The 14319-nt window shown below is 36.2% G+C and overlaps 1 protein-coding gene across 3 annotated transcripts; it reads right to left on the bottom strand.

Annotated features, from left to right (window-relative positions):
- Positions 1-2804: 2804 nt before the first annotated feature.
- Positions 2805-13127, bottom strand: LOC104095225 (F-box protein At5g03100-like). Of its 3 annotated transcripts, XM_070195624.1 has the most exons (4): positions 11904-13127; positions 10920-11090; positions 3886-4081; positions 3177-3786 (listed from the first exon to the last, which is right to left on the bottom strand). In XM_070195624.1, exons 1-4 carry the CDS (start codon positions 12930-12932, stop codon positions 3728-3730), a joined length of 1455 nt encoding a protein of 484 aa, XP_070051725.1. In that variant the 5' UTR covers positions 12933-13127; the 3' UTR covers positions 3177-3727. The 3 variants fall into 3 exon arrangements, with proteins under 3 accessions (XP_070051723.1, XP_070051725.1, XP_070051724.1); XM_070195622.1 differs by lacking the exon at positions 3886-4081 and having other exon boundaries at positions 2805-3226; positions 11904-13124; XM_070195623.1 differs by having other exon boundaries at positions 3177-4081.
- Between the last annotated feature and the right edge of the window lie 1192 nt (positions 13128-14319).

Genomic DNA, 14319 nt, shown 5'->3' with positions numbered 1-14319 from the left:
AATTAGATATGAAAGGATAAAGTTTAAGTTTATGCGAGTGATCAATGTAGATCGCCGTTTGGTAACTTATTTGTCGAGGTTAAGATAATTGGATATCTCTGAATTTATGAGATGTACAACTAAACTTTAATTAAATGCATGTGATTTTTTACTTATTTTAATTTAATGTGACACAAATATATAATAAGTGTGTATCTCACATAATATTTCTTAAATGATATTCCTGATGTATGTTCCTTTCATCCGTTTTGGTTGTTCTTTTATAATCAAAACTCTTGTTATTGACATTGATATCCCTCTTGAAAGTGCAATAAAAATCGAGACTCTTGTGAATTGAATAAAATTGTTTGTGTAATACCTTTTAAAATTAAGACTCCGACATCACAAAAACAAAGGATAAGTTTATCATCTTTCATTTTTCAAGAATTTCAGCGTCAATTCTCCCCATAAACTAACTATTGTATGATTATACTTATATCTTAACACTTAAAATTTCTTAAATACATTAACTTATCCATATAACACATCAATGATCATTTTTAATGAAAATTAACTAAATAATTAAATTAAAATATCTTATTTAATAATTAATTCAGAATACCTTATCATGAGATTATTTTGACATTATCTTCTTTTTTCTCTTTTAATGTTAAACGTATTCAATCATTATATTATCAAACTTTAGAAAATAATAATAATAAGAATAACAACAACAACAACAACAACAACAACAACAACAACAACAACAATCAGGGCCGGAGCTACAGTGGTGTGTGCGGGTTCGGGCGAACCCAGTGATTTTTTTCGGAACCCTGTATTTGTATTGAAATATTTACTAAATCTATATAAATATATACTGCCAAACCCAGTAACAAAAGGAGTTTTGGTTCAACGGTAAGGGCTCTGGGTTCGCCGGAAAAGATGGGGGTTCGATTCCTGCTGAAAGCAGTATTTTATTTTAAAATTTAGAACCCACACACTTCAAATCCTAGCTCCGCCTCCGACAACAACAACACATTTTGATTTTACATCTAATCAATCTATTATAGTCACAATAACAATCCCTTTTTTCAAGTTTTGTATTGTAATATGTAAATACTGAAGTTTCGGACAACCTAACTATGAAGAAGATACAATCTAAACTACAATATTACGAAGATCAATAAGATTTTGAAATATGAAAGAACCTATTTATTATATTTTTTCTTTAAATTTGTTATAATTAAATTTAGTGACACTAAATGACATGCAATTTCTTTTTCAAATTAAGAAATGTAATATTTGTCGATTTCTTTAGTTTATGAGAACCAAATATGAAAAAATTACCGTTTGAACTACAACATTATGATGGCAAATAAGAGTTTGAAATATGCAAGTACCCAGCGTTTTTAAAGACATTTTTCGGGCGAGCTCCGAGGCAAAGCGGCCAAAAACACCCTAGAGACGTAAATATCGTGGGGCGTAAGACTCAATCTTTCGGGCGTTCGTCTGGGCGTAAGCCTCAATATTTGGATGTTCATTTGAGACGTAAGCCCCGAGAACCTTTCCAAATTTAAAACAAAATTGCTTTATAAATCTTTTTTGGAAAGTTAAATATTCAAAATTTAACTCATAGTAAATTCTCAAACTAAAAAATCTTAAAAAGTCAAAAAGTTTTTTCTAATTGTTTATCTAAATTCATAATCTTTATTTCTCTTTGTTGATTACAGAGTAACATATGCACTTTAGATCTGTGTATGAAGTGTAAATTACAAAGCCAAGAGTTTTGTCCACCAATTTTTACCCTACTTCCATGCTTGTATTTTTCTTCTTTATGCATTATTTTCTTCAAGATTTTTTAGCATTCTTCAACTTATCTTTTAACAAGATAGCTTTTAGTTTTACAATTCTTTTGGTGTCGCTCCAGTGTAGTTTATGTTTTGAAGATTCTAGTCTAGCTATTTGTATTATAATGAATATTAATTTGTTATCTAGTTTTAGGTTTTAAAATAATAATTGTGTTATTGTCATTTTTATCTTTGTATTATTAGGATAGTATCATATTTACAACTCTAATTATGTTTTATCATGATCATGTTATTGCAGCCCTTCAAATAAATCTATTATAGTTATTTATTGTTTTAAGTAGAGTTTATGCTACTTAAAAGGGTATTTTAATAATTTAACTTTTGGGCTTCCTAGTTTTAATATATATATATATATATATATATATATATATATATATATATATATATATATATATATCTAGTTATCTAAAATTTATCATTTAATCATAGTTAACTAATATCTCATGTATTAGTGCAGCTAAGTTTGTATCCTTTACGCCTTCAAAAGAAAATTTATATCATTTAGTACTATTTTCTTTTAAAAAGAAACTCTTTATATTCATTGCGGGGCAAGGGCAATACGAGTATGAGAGCACCAATAGCAGAAGCTAAACAATGCCTTCTCTTGAGTGTTTATTCTTTTGGTTTTGATATTTTTAAAGGGAGATGTCACAGTTTGGATACCCATTGTAGTGCAGGTAAACTTTCCTAAATTTCGTAAACATGATCATTAATGGAGAATTTATAGTAGACAACTATGTGGAAAACTAGATTACTAGGTATTGAACTTTCCGGTCCCAAGAGGTTTGTACCTTTGTGGAGCTCAGTGTCGTTAATTCAGGTCATTTCGTGAAAGCCCCAAGTTTTATATCTCTTCTCAAAAATAGATTTGCTAAAGAAAGGACACATAAAAGAATAACATGAGTTTACTACCTTTTGCTCGACAAATAGCAATTATAGCACAAAAATGCAAAAATGCCAACAAAAAAAAAGGGGATTTTATTACAAAATGAAAAAATGATTGTTAATTAGATGAAGCCAAAAAAAAAAAAGTTAAAAGAAGGACGTTCGTAATTTACTAAGAGAACATAAATTTATTAGTTTAAGTCTCAACTAGAGAAGAAAATGACAGCTTCCCTTGACGACCTGGGAAAGCTTAGCAACTTCTTTGTAAGTTTTTCATAGGAGTTGATTTCGAAGAAATCAATGATGATTTTCTGAAGCACCATTCCATTCTTTAGAACAATTTGCAGAAAAGAAAGGACGTACTCATCGGAGTCCCACCACTCGTAGCCGTGAATCCTTAAAGTCTTGAGATGCAGCACCCAGCAAGGTCTTGATATCCAGTAATTTTCTCCATTGAAATCATTAGAATTCTTAAAATGCGACCCAAAATGATACTGCAATAATGTGTATGACAATATTCCACAAGTAATTGATTAATCATGGATCAACGCATGCAAATGCAGAAGCAAATTTAGAGCTAGTTTTGTATGTTTTTAACTAATCCATTCTTTCACCAACTCGAACTATGTATACTTATACATTAAAAAAAACTTAAAATGTATACATATGATAATACGCTGAATACATAGACGGCCTCCTAAACTTATCCAAATTATTCGTTTAAACACCTAAACTTGCTGTTGACATGACAAACAAAACCAGTAAAAAATGACACATCAGCAACAAAGTCAAAATTTGAAAAAAAAAATTAAAGAGAGAGAGAGAGAGAGAGAGAGAGAGAGAGAGAGAGAGAGGAAGAAGAAGAAGTTTGACCATAAAGAAAAATTCTGGTGAAGCTCCATATAAAAAATGGTGATTTCGAACGAGAACATGAAGAAAGCATAGCCATCTTCATCATGGTCAAACAGCCAGTTATTAACATCCCATGAAAGTACTTATGAATCCCCGTCTACGTCAATCTTTTCATTACCTCTGAATTTCCATTTTCCAGTACCTATATAATATGCAGCACCTTAAGTTATCCACGTATAAATAGAGATAGATCCTCCCCATTCCCCAGTCTTGTAATCAATGGAAATTTCTCTTTCTTTACCACCAAAGTTTGCTTTTGGCTTGTACTGTTTGTTCTCGCACATGTTCCCTCTCAGCACCATGTTTGGATTGTTCAACGGTCTTTGAGCTCGGATTCTGCCCATAAGCTTCTTTGTGTAAATCGCCAATGACAACAACCATTTTTCCATGGCGATATAGAACCGAGATGGAGGTTCAGTACCAGATCCCAAATGTAGCTTTGGAAATATCCCAAAAGATGTGAACATTGTTGAAAAATGGGGAAAAAAACACCGCAAAACACTATAACAGCAGTAACATCTTTATCAACTAAATACAAGATCTAATCAGAAAAATGAGTTTGAATCTAAAAAAAATGGAAGATGGCTTGAAAAAAAAGAGAATGGGTGGTGTGAAGAAGCAGAAAAAGAAGAACTGTGTTCTCCAATCTATGCCCGGAAAAAGGCAGAAAATGAGTTACGAAGGAGAGCAAGTAGAACAAAAATGGCCGAAAAGTCATTTTCCGGCAAATTTTTATATTTTCCAGCAAAAGTGTTTATGCTAGTTTAACATAAATTCATGTCACGCATTTAATTTTAGGAGGCAAACACGCATCTGCCATTTCAGCAACTAGTGTTTAATAGAAACAGTTTGAGTGCTCAATAGGTCATATGCTTAATTTAAGTGTCTAAATGAAAAATTCGGACAAGTTTAAGGGACTATCTATGTATTCAGCCCATATAATAAGATCACACTCAATTATGTACCCACGCGCAACAAATTAAACATAAAATCAAGCAGATTAGAAGAACACTGATAGTAGAATAAGGGGCACTTCGAAATGGTCCTACAACATGTATGACATTCCAAATGTAATTAATTAATCTTTGATCATTGTACATAAATGTAAAGGCAGATCTTGTTCTATATGTTCAACTGAATCCATTTTTTTTTAATGAAGTAATATGTTTTATAAAGAAGGCATCAAGAAGATGCAAAGTTACAAGAGGCACATGAGCTAAATAAACTAAAGATTACAGGAGAATATTGTTTGCCCCCAAACAAAGTCTCAATCTAGGACGAGAGCTAATAAAGTCCCAAAGGTGCCCTGTGCTATTTACGGGGGACAACTTTGTCCAGCAAAAAAGGTTGAGCAGGCATTTAGATTTGAGTATATGGTTCGGGGTTGAGGTGTCATCAAAGCATCTTCTATTCCTCTCGTTCCATAAACACCAAAAAATAGTTACAGGGATCATAAGCTAGATCTTCTTGATGACCTTATCAACCTCCCAAAGACTCCAGCTCATATGTGCCTCTCAGGGTCTGGGTAATGGCATTACCCAGCTTAGACCAAAAATACAAAAGAACATATTCCATAGGTCTGTGGCTACCGAGTGTAGAAGTAGGTGATTAATTGTTTCCTGGTGTCTCCTGCAAAGATAACATCTGTTGACCAGCTGAAATCCCCTTCTGCATAGGTTATCTTGTGTTAAGCAGGCTTCGTGAAGGGCAATCCAGTTGAAGCATGTCACCTTCACAGGTAATTTTGTCCTCCATATCAGTTTCCAAGGCCATGAATGCAATACCTGATTCTGATTGTTAAGTTGCTTGTAGCAATCTTTAACAGTATAAAGACCTTTACATCCCCATCTCATGCTGTCTGGAACATTCTCATCAATGTTGTAGGCCTCTAATTTTGCTAGCATTTCCATCAAGTCTTCTATCTCCCAGTCTTGAACAGATCTTCTGAGCTGCACATCCCAATTATCATTTGCTCTGTTATGAGCAATAGAAGAATTCTTGTCCAAGGCAATGTTGAAAAAGCTAGAATAGTCCTCCATGAGAGCAATGTTGTTTAGCCATTTATCCTTCCAAAACTTAATATGACATCCACTGCCTGGTTTGAAATGAATATTCTGAAAAAATACATTCCCCAGTTTACTAATATGCTTCTAGGGCCCTACTCCATGGGATGCACTAATAGTTTTGGTGCTCCAATTGTCTTTAATCCCATGTTTTGCCTTGATCACCTCTTTCCATAGACTTGGTTCACATGTGCCATATCTCCAGAGCCATTTCATTAGCAAACCTTTATTGTGCTTGTCTAGATCTCTGACCCCTAATCCACCTTTGCATTTAGGTTGTAAGACCTTATCCCATTTAATCAAGTGATACTTGTGAGAACTGTTGTTTCCTTCCCATAGAAAGTCCCTCCTGATCTTGTCCAGCCTTTTAAGAACCTTTTTAGGGATGGGAAACAGTGACATGACAAAAGTGGGTATACTGTCAAGCACGCTACTGATGAGAGTGAGTCTTCCTCCCATAGAGAGGTATTGTTGTTGCCATGAAGCCAATCTTTTCTCAAAATTCTCCACTACACCATTCCAGATATCACAACTTTTGAATTTAGCTCCTAGTGGAAGCCCCAAATAGGTGGTAGGCAATGGCCCTATACTGCAACCGATGATCCCTGCCAACTCCTCAATGTTGCTCACCCGATTGACTGGATATATAATACTTTTCTGCTTGTTGATGTGAAGTCCAGATAATGCTTCGAATAGCTGGAGTGTAAGATTTAGGTACAGGATTTGGACTCTATCTGCCTCACAGAAGATCAGTATGTCATCAGCATATAATAAATGGGAGATAGTGACTGAGTTTCTAATGTTTGTGCCTACACTGAATCCTTGGATCCATTGCATCTGTCTTGCTTTTTCCATCATTTTACTTAAACCCTCCATGGTTAGTATGAATAGGAAGGGGTAAAGAGGATCCCCTTGCCTAATTCCTTTCTGTGGTGAAAAGAAACCAACAGGACCTCTATTGATTAAGACTGAGTACTTGACCGTAGAGATACTGTATTTGATCCACTTAAACCATTTGTCTCCAAATCTCATTCTCCTCAAAATAGATAGCAAGTAAGACCAGTTTAATTGATCAAATGCCTTTTCTATATCCAATTTACACATAACACAAGGTGTGTAGCCTCAAATCCAACACTTCATTAGCTATGAGAGCTGCATCAGTAATCTGTTTGTGTTTAATGAAAGCATTTTGATGAGAAGAGACCAGCTTCCCAATAACCTTTTTGAGTCTTTCTGCTAACACCTTGGCCACAATCTTATAAACACTACCAATAAGGCTTATTGGTCTATAATCCCTAAACTCTCCCATTCTTCTTAGGCATCAAGGCAATGAAAGAGGCATTGTATGATCTCTCCATGTAACAGTGCTGGTGGAAATGATTTAGTGCTTCCATAATCTCTGATTTGATGAAATCCCATGACTTCTGAAAGAAGGCCATGGTAAAGCCATCTGGACCCGGGGTTTTATCTGGGGCACATGATTGAATGATAGCATAAATTTCATCTTCCTCAAAACCTTTTTCAAGCAGCTCACTTTCCTACTCTGATATTCTGGCAACATCTTCAAAGTTGGAAGATGGTCTCCACTCTTCCTTCTCTGTGTAAAGAGCTTGGTAATAGTTTAATATCTCCCCCTTGATCAATTCTTTATCTTCTATAATCTCATTGTTTATCTTGAGCTTGTCAATTGAGTTGCATCTCCTAAAAGAGTTGGCCAAAGACTGAAAGTATTTAGTGTTCCGGTCCCCTTCTTTTAACCATAAGCATCTAGATTTTTGCCTCCAAGAAATTTCTTCAGCTTTAGCAATCTCTTCCAACTCCATTCTTAGAGTCAGAAACCTTTGTTTTTCTACTTGAGTTGGAGCTCTGCTTTCAGTTGCTTGTTCTAAGGCTAAGAGTTCATCAAGAGCCCTGCTTTTCTTAGTGTCTAACATGCTGTAAACTTCTTTGTTCCATTTGGAGATGTCCTTCTTCAAGCTCCTCAACTTTTGAATTAGAACAAAGTCTGGGTTGCCACTTATTGTGTAATTTTGCCACCACCCTTTCGCCATATCAATGAATCCCTCTCTTTGAAGCCACATGTTTTCAAATTTAAAGTAAGATGTTGTTGAGTCCCATTCTCCACTTTCTAGCAATAAAGGTTTGTGATATGAGATGACTCTTGCGAGTGCTAGTTGCTTGATGACTCTAAAACTTTCATTCCATTCTATGGAGACCAAGAACCTGTCAATTCTTGAGGCTTGGAAAATATCCTCCCTTCTTGACCAGATGTATTGGGCTCCATGTAATGGCAAATCCATTAGTTGCAGGTACTCTATTGCTTCAGAGAAGCATCTCATAGCTTTGGTCCTTCTATAACAGTTCAATCTTTCAGATTCATACATACATACATTGAAATCCCCACCAACAACCCATTGTTCCTCCCAGATACCTCTGACTGATCCCAATTCCTGCCAAAAATCTTCCCTTTCAGCATTGGAGTGAGGACCATAAACACCTGTAAACCCCCATCTGAAGTCCTCTTGGAGGCTTTCAAGAAAGCAAGTATTAGTAAAGCACCCCTGGTGAGAGTCAATACACCTCCACAATCTATTATCCCATAGAATAAGAATACCACCCCTAGTGCCACTAGCCTTCACCTCTGCCCATTCAGCCCACCTATTTCCCCCAAATTTGGTAAAGCATATTGGTTGGGATGTTCTCCATTTTGGTTTCTTGGAGACACAGAATGTCAGCTTTCCACTTTCTAACTAGTGATGTGATAGTGCTCTTTTTATCCCTGTCATTGAGACCCCTAATATTCCAGCTTAGAATTTTAACCTTCATCTGGAAAGAGACTTGCATTGCCTTGCCTACCCCTTTCCTTCTTATTCCTTCCTTCATAGTTGATGCCACAGATTAAGTTCTGAACCTCAGTTTCCCCTTTTTTCCTCCCTTTCCCCTTCTTACTAGTTGAAGAGGGTGATCCCCTTTGTTGTATTTGAACCTGTCTTTTCTGGTCCATTCTCATGATTAAGTCAAATTTCATGCTCAAATCCCGCTTCATTGATCCCGAAAGCCTTGCATACTTTACCCAACACCAATTTGGTCCATTTGGAGGTTTCTACTGCTGTAGGTTGTTGAATTCCTTGTTGGAATCCCTGTAATTCCAGTTGTTCGTCATCGTGCCATGGTAGAGAAAGTGACTCAGTGTATGAATCTGTTTCTGAGCGCACTAATGCAGTAGAGGCAACATCAGACCAGCCCATTTGTTGAGGTAGACCCCATAGATTAGAAAGAAAATTTTCCGATTCATCATCAGCTTCTGAGTGTGTTACAGGGGTTGCATGCGTTACTGCTTCAGAGAATGGCACTATGGATTGGGTTTGCTGACAGAAGGTTGAAGAAGAAGATGGAATAGCAATATTGGGATTAAGCCGTAGATCCTGTAGAGGCCCTTTGGCAGTCCATACATGATTAATAGTAGGTTTAGTTGCCTTCATCATTTGTTGGGCCTTCTTTTTGGGGGCTTTGTAATAATTAAAAGATTGGCCCACCATCTTCTCTTTAATGACTCCTGAGGTGCTCCCCTTATTGGTCCTACTTTGGCTAATACTATTATTATTAGCCCGTTTATGGAGAAGGGATGGAAGAGGGCCCAAAAGGTTTGAATTAACGTGACCCTTTGACTGTTGTCCCCCCACGTGCAGTTGTCCCCTCATGTGCAGTTGTCCCCCCACATGCTTTGAACTGACAGAAAACCCTTCATGTTCCCCTAAACCCATCGCCTTAGTTTTGGCCTCTGTTTTTGCAGCAGCTGGCCGGAAAGGTTTTGGCGACGCTGCTACCTCCTTCAGAATTGATATTTCGAAACTCCAACACTCCACATCGAGCTTTATCTTATCTGAACATTCATTATTACCATTGTTAACACAGATTCTTGCCCAGAGAAAGTGATTCTGATGCCTCGTATCTTCGTCAATGTCTATGAAGCCACCACACATGTCGCCAATGATTTTATATGTCTCGAGTTTCCAAGCATTAATGGGAATTCCGAAAGCCTTAATCCATTTTTGACCAGATCTCTGCGAGGCTAACTCAGTGCCCGCCACCGGCGACCACCACTCCAATGAAAGGCGTCGACCGTTCCAGAACCAATCTCCAGCATGGACTCTCACTGCTTCTTTTCTTGATGGAAATTCGAAGAGAAATTGATTGTGGGACATTGGAGTTACTTTCAGACCCTCGCAAACCTTCCATCTATTCAGAAACCATTTTTGTATCACCTCATGGTTGGGGCTGTAGTTGAAGGGATCGTTGAAAGTGCCGACTAAGCACCTTGAGAGAAAATAGTGATTCCCGTCTTCTGTGTGTTGGTTAACTGTATTTACAGTGTTAACCATCCTGGCTGGAAGCTTCGTCACCGGCGACCGAGAAATTTTTGCTGTGTCTGCATAGGCCTGATGAGTAGGAGGAAGACTAGATCTGCTTGTACTTTGTTTCCCCAGAAAGTGTAAAATTTTGTTTGTTATATCTTCCCATCCCAACTTATAATCTGCCTCAGGAATAATCACTGCTCTCTTCCTGCTCCCCAACCATGCTTCAATACGTATGAATCTACCATAGCTATTGAAATTTACAAATGCTCTGTAATAGTATGACTGTGAATTCCACCCCCAACGTCTGTAGTAATTCCCTCCCCTTTTGGTTGCTTGTCTGAGTGTTGTGCAAACTCGCCTGAGACTTTCCTCATCTATGTTAATATTACACGAAAATCTTCTTCCCCTTTCAACTATATTAAACCACCCCTCGCCGGAATCGATGATCTCAAAACATTTCGCACCTGAAATAAAAAATATCTTGGCTTCCATCAGTACCTTCATCTGGCTGCAAGTCAACAAGACATGTTATTTTGATACCTTTAGTTGAGGCAGTATTTCCAGTTCATGGTATATTTATGACCACAAGTTTCAAAAGTATTTCTTTGTTTCTTAAACTCCGTCACCAATCAAACTGTTCCACATGAATAGATATGGAGGGAGTAATTAGAAAAGAAATTTTCCATAAAGCGCCTAAGTGCAGCTAATAGCCCCTTTGAATTGGTTCTAGCTGAATCCATTACTTTCAGCTCAAACTATCTATACATATGCATTGTCCCAATGAGCAACAAATTAAGTATCAAATCAAGAATATAGAAGAACAACAATAGTAGTAGAAGAAGGAGCTTGCGTACCACTTCGAAAGCAGATTCTGCGTTTATGTGCAAGATTTCAACCTGAGGACAGCTTTGTAGAAGGATTGCTATTCCAGGGAGCTCCCATTTCTTCATAGGAGTGTTTAATGTCAAGTATTTGCATCTCATCCTGGGGCATGGCAAATTTTGGATCTCCAATGCCGTAAGGACCTAGGCCATTATATTAATTATCAAAAGATTGGGTTAGAGGTTTAACTTAAATCTAGAATAATACTAGATTAACATAATCAAACTAGATGTTTCTCAAAATCATACTAGTATCATTTTGTTGGATCAGGAATTAATCCTAATTCTAGTGGTCTCATGACCCTATCCCTGATCAAGATCAGTTCTTCCAGTTTTAGATCAGCAAGTCATCATGGTTCAAAAGCAATTAAAAGTGCATCTCTTTCTTTTTTCCCTTTTTCTCTCATCTATTTCTTAGCCCTGTGTCAAGAATATTTCCTGGAATCTAGTAGGGATCAATGTTCACGAATTCTCAAAGTTTTAAATTTATTGGGATATTTGCAAGAGATTCAAATTATTCAAACCAAAGAATTAGCAGATGTTTGAAGATCTGAAGGATGGCGCTACATGCATAACCATTGTTTTTAAAAGCGAAAAGCACAAATGAACAGCAACGGCTATGTGACAATTGAAGCAAAAGCGAGAAGTGAAGTGCATGTTTCACACAATGTACGGAAAATTAGAAATACCTCGCTTTAATTAAGTGACAAAGAAATAACTTTTAATAACATTGTATATAAGCAGAGATCCATGAATGCAGAGCTGCAAATAGAGAATAATGCTTCTGAATCAATACGAGAGTAGTAACACTGGCATAAAGGCATTGCTCTATGGGATGGTACTTCAAACACTTTGCATTGTGCACTAATAAAATTTTCATATAAATGGTAGTACTATTTAGCAAATAAAGAATGGCTATATCCGGATGACTGATTAGAATTAAGTACGGATTCAAACCTGCAGACACCATGTCCCAATGGAGAGTTTCTCAACATGCTGGAGTGATACAAGGAGATTTTTTAACATATTCTGGTCAGTCCTAAATTCATATTCGAGTACGTAGTCATCTGTATTCCTATAGAAATCTAGCTTAGCATCGAGTATAGCTTTTACATCCTCAAGAACAAGTATTCTTCTATGAAAATAACCGCAAATTTCTAGTGAAGTAACATTCCTAGCATATATTCCCAGCTCGTCATCATCATGGTTTTGTCGTCCATAGTCATCGATCATCAACTTCTTCACACTTTTGGAATCAATATCAAAATAATCAACCCCATAACAACTCCTAAACTTGAGAGACTCCAGCGCACGACATCCAGAACAAATCTTTTTAATAACGTCTCGGTTCAATTCAGCATATCCAATTTCTAAAACCCTAAGGGCAGGCCAATAAATTTCCTCTTTTGGTACAAGATTGCAATTGCACAAACTTAGAACTCGTAAACCGACATTGAAGTACATAATCTGGGGTAAATTGTAAATCTCAATCAAATTACCTCGTGACCTAAGATTTAGATCCAGTTCCTCCACATGTTTATTCTTAATGGATATCATCCATCTATTAACGTGTCGAACAAAGCGTTTGCTGTAATTAAAATCGACCGAAAACTTTTTGACTATACTAGACCGGCAAAGAAGTAGTGTATTATCAATAAAGATGACGAATTTATATATACCATTAACATGTAGGCCGGAGTAACTGAAAATTAGGGATTGTGATGAAGTCCACAAGAGGTGCCATCTTTTTGACAAAACCCCAGTTCGTACTACTTCACCCATGTCCAGGGAAGAGAGGATGTGAAGTATCAAAGAATCTGGCAAGGCGCTAATTCGATCTGTTTTGTCGGTTTTACCACGTTTTCCACCAAAGTAGGATTGATCAGAATCATAATAAGAAGAAGAGGTAGAGTATCGTGGAGAAGCGGGAGAGTATCGTGGAGAATCATAATCCAGGTTTTCTTCATGTTCTTCTGATTCAGACATGGTGACATTCAAAGCTGTTGATAAATTTGGGACATAGGGTTTAAACGAACCAAATCGTAGTGACGAGTTTTATCTAGAACAAAAAAAACATAGAACAAAAAAAACCCTTCTTTTATAGGGAAAATGAGTGCAATTCTCATGTCACTCGGATTGCAAGTCTTTGATGTCTACGCTACTTGGCTTGTGACTATTAGGGGCTGTCGATACATCTTTAAAAACCAACTAAACCTATATATAACCGAACCCTATTGAATCGATTATTAAATTTTCTTTAATAAAATTATAGATTTTTATATAAATTTGTAGTCGTACCGAATAATAAGAAAGGTTTTTAATTCTATAAAAATAACGAACCATCCCCAATAAATTTATATACGAAAAATATATTTTAATATACTAAGTTTAAAACTAACAATGTATTAAAAAAAAAAACTCTTGAGTCTTGGATTATGAAAATGGCCACAAGTGATGAATATCTTTCCTCACGTATGATTTAGATTTCTCTAATTGGATACTAATCTTCTAATAAGCTTTGTTTTTGAGTCCCAACATGATTAGTATATTTCCAGTCGTATGATTTATTCTCCTCTCTTTGCTAAATTTATTTTATGTTATCATAGAATAGTGAGATGAATCTCCATTCTGCGTAACTTTCATGTTCCTTTGATCATCACTTTTAAAATAGTTAAAATATCAAGCGAGTTTTGCTAAAGTCCTATACGAGTATATATTTACCACATTATAACTCCGACTAGCGACTTTTGCATGACGTTTTTAAAAAAAATACCGAAAAACTAATCAAACCGTACTAATACCGAAGAGAAATCGAGATGATTGGGACGGTTTTGAAAAATCTAATTTTGGTTGTACAAAATGAAATAACTGTAAAATTAGTGTGGTATAAATTTTATAAAATAACTAACTGAATCGAACCATTGACACTCTAATCACGACCTATGCTATAAATTTATCGTTTTTCGAGTTGTAATATGGTTGTTTTGTAATTTTGTAATGTGTATTTAGTGTGCCTATTTAGTGTGTATTCGTGTGTATTACTCAGGAGAGAGTACATATTTAGGTAGTTATTGAACAACATCACTCATAACGTATATGAGGGATCAATAAGAAAGGTTTAAAGGTAGGATTAGGGATAACGAAATATTGGTGCGATTCGAGTGAGCCATACTTAATGCCAGCTAGCATAATTCGGGAGAATATATCTAGTAAATTGTGGTAATTACTCGGGAGAGAGTTACACCACTCAGAGCACTCATGATCGGTAGAGAAACTTAGGCGAAATTATAGAAGGCATAGCGGGAAGGATTCCGACAATTGAGAAAATCATAACTCTAGACCTCCTTAGTCTTGTCTAAAATTTCATCCTTGT

The sequence above is a fragment of the Nicotiana tomentosiformis genome, chromosome 2, assembly GCF_000390325.3.
Source record: "Nicotiana tomentosiformis chromosome 2, ASM39032v3, whole genome shotgun sequence".
Classification (NCBI taxonomy): Eukaryota; Viridiplantae; Streptophyta; class Magnoliopsida; order Solanales; family Solanaceae; genus Nicotiana; species Nicotiana tomentosiformis.
The sequence above is the reverse complement of the archived record's forward strand: the minus strand, read 5'-3'. Positions and strand labels throughout refer to the sequence as shown.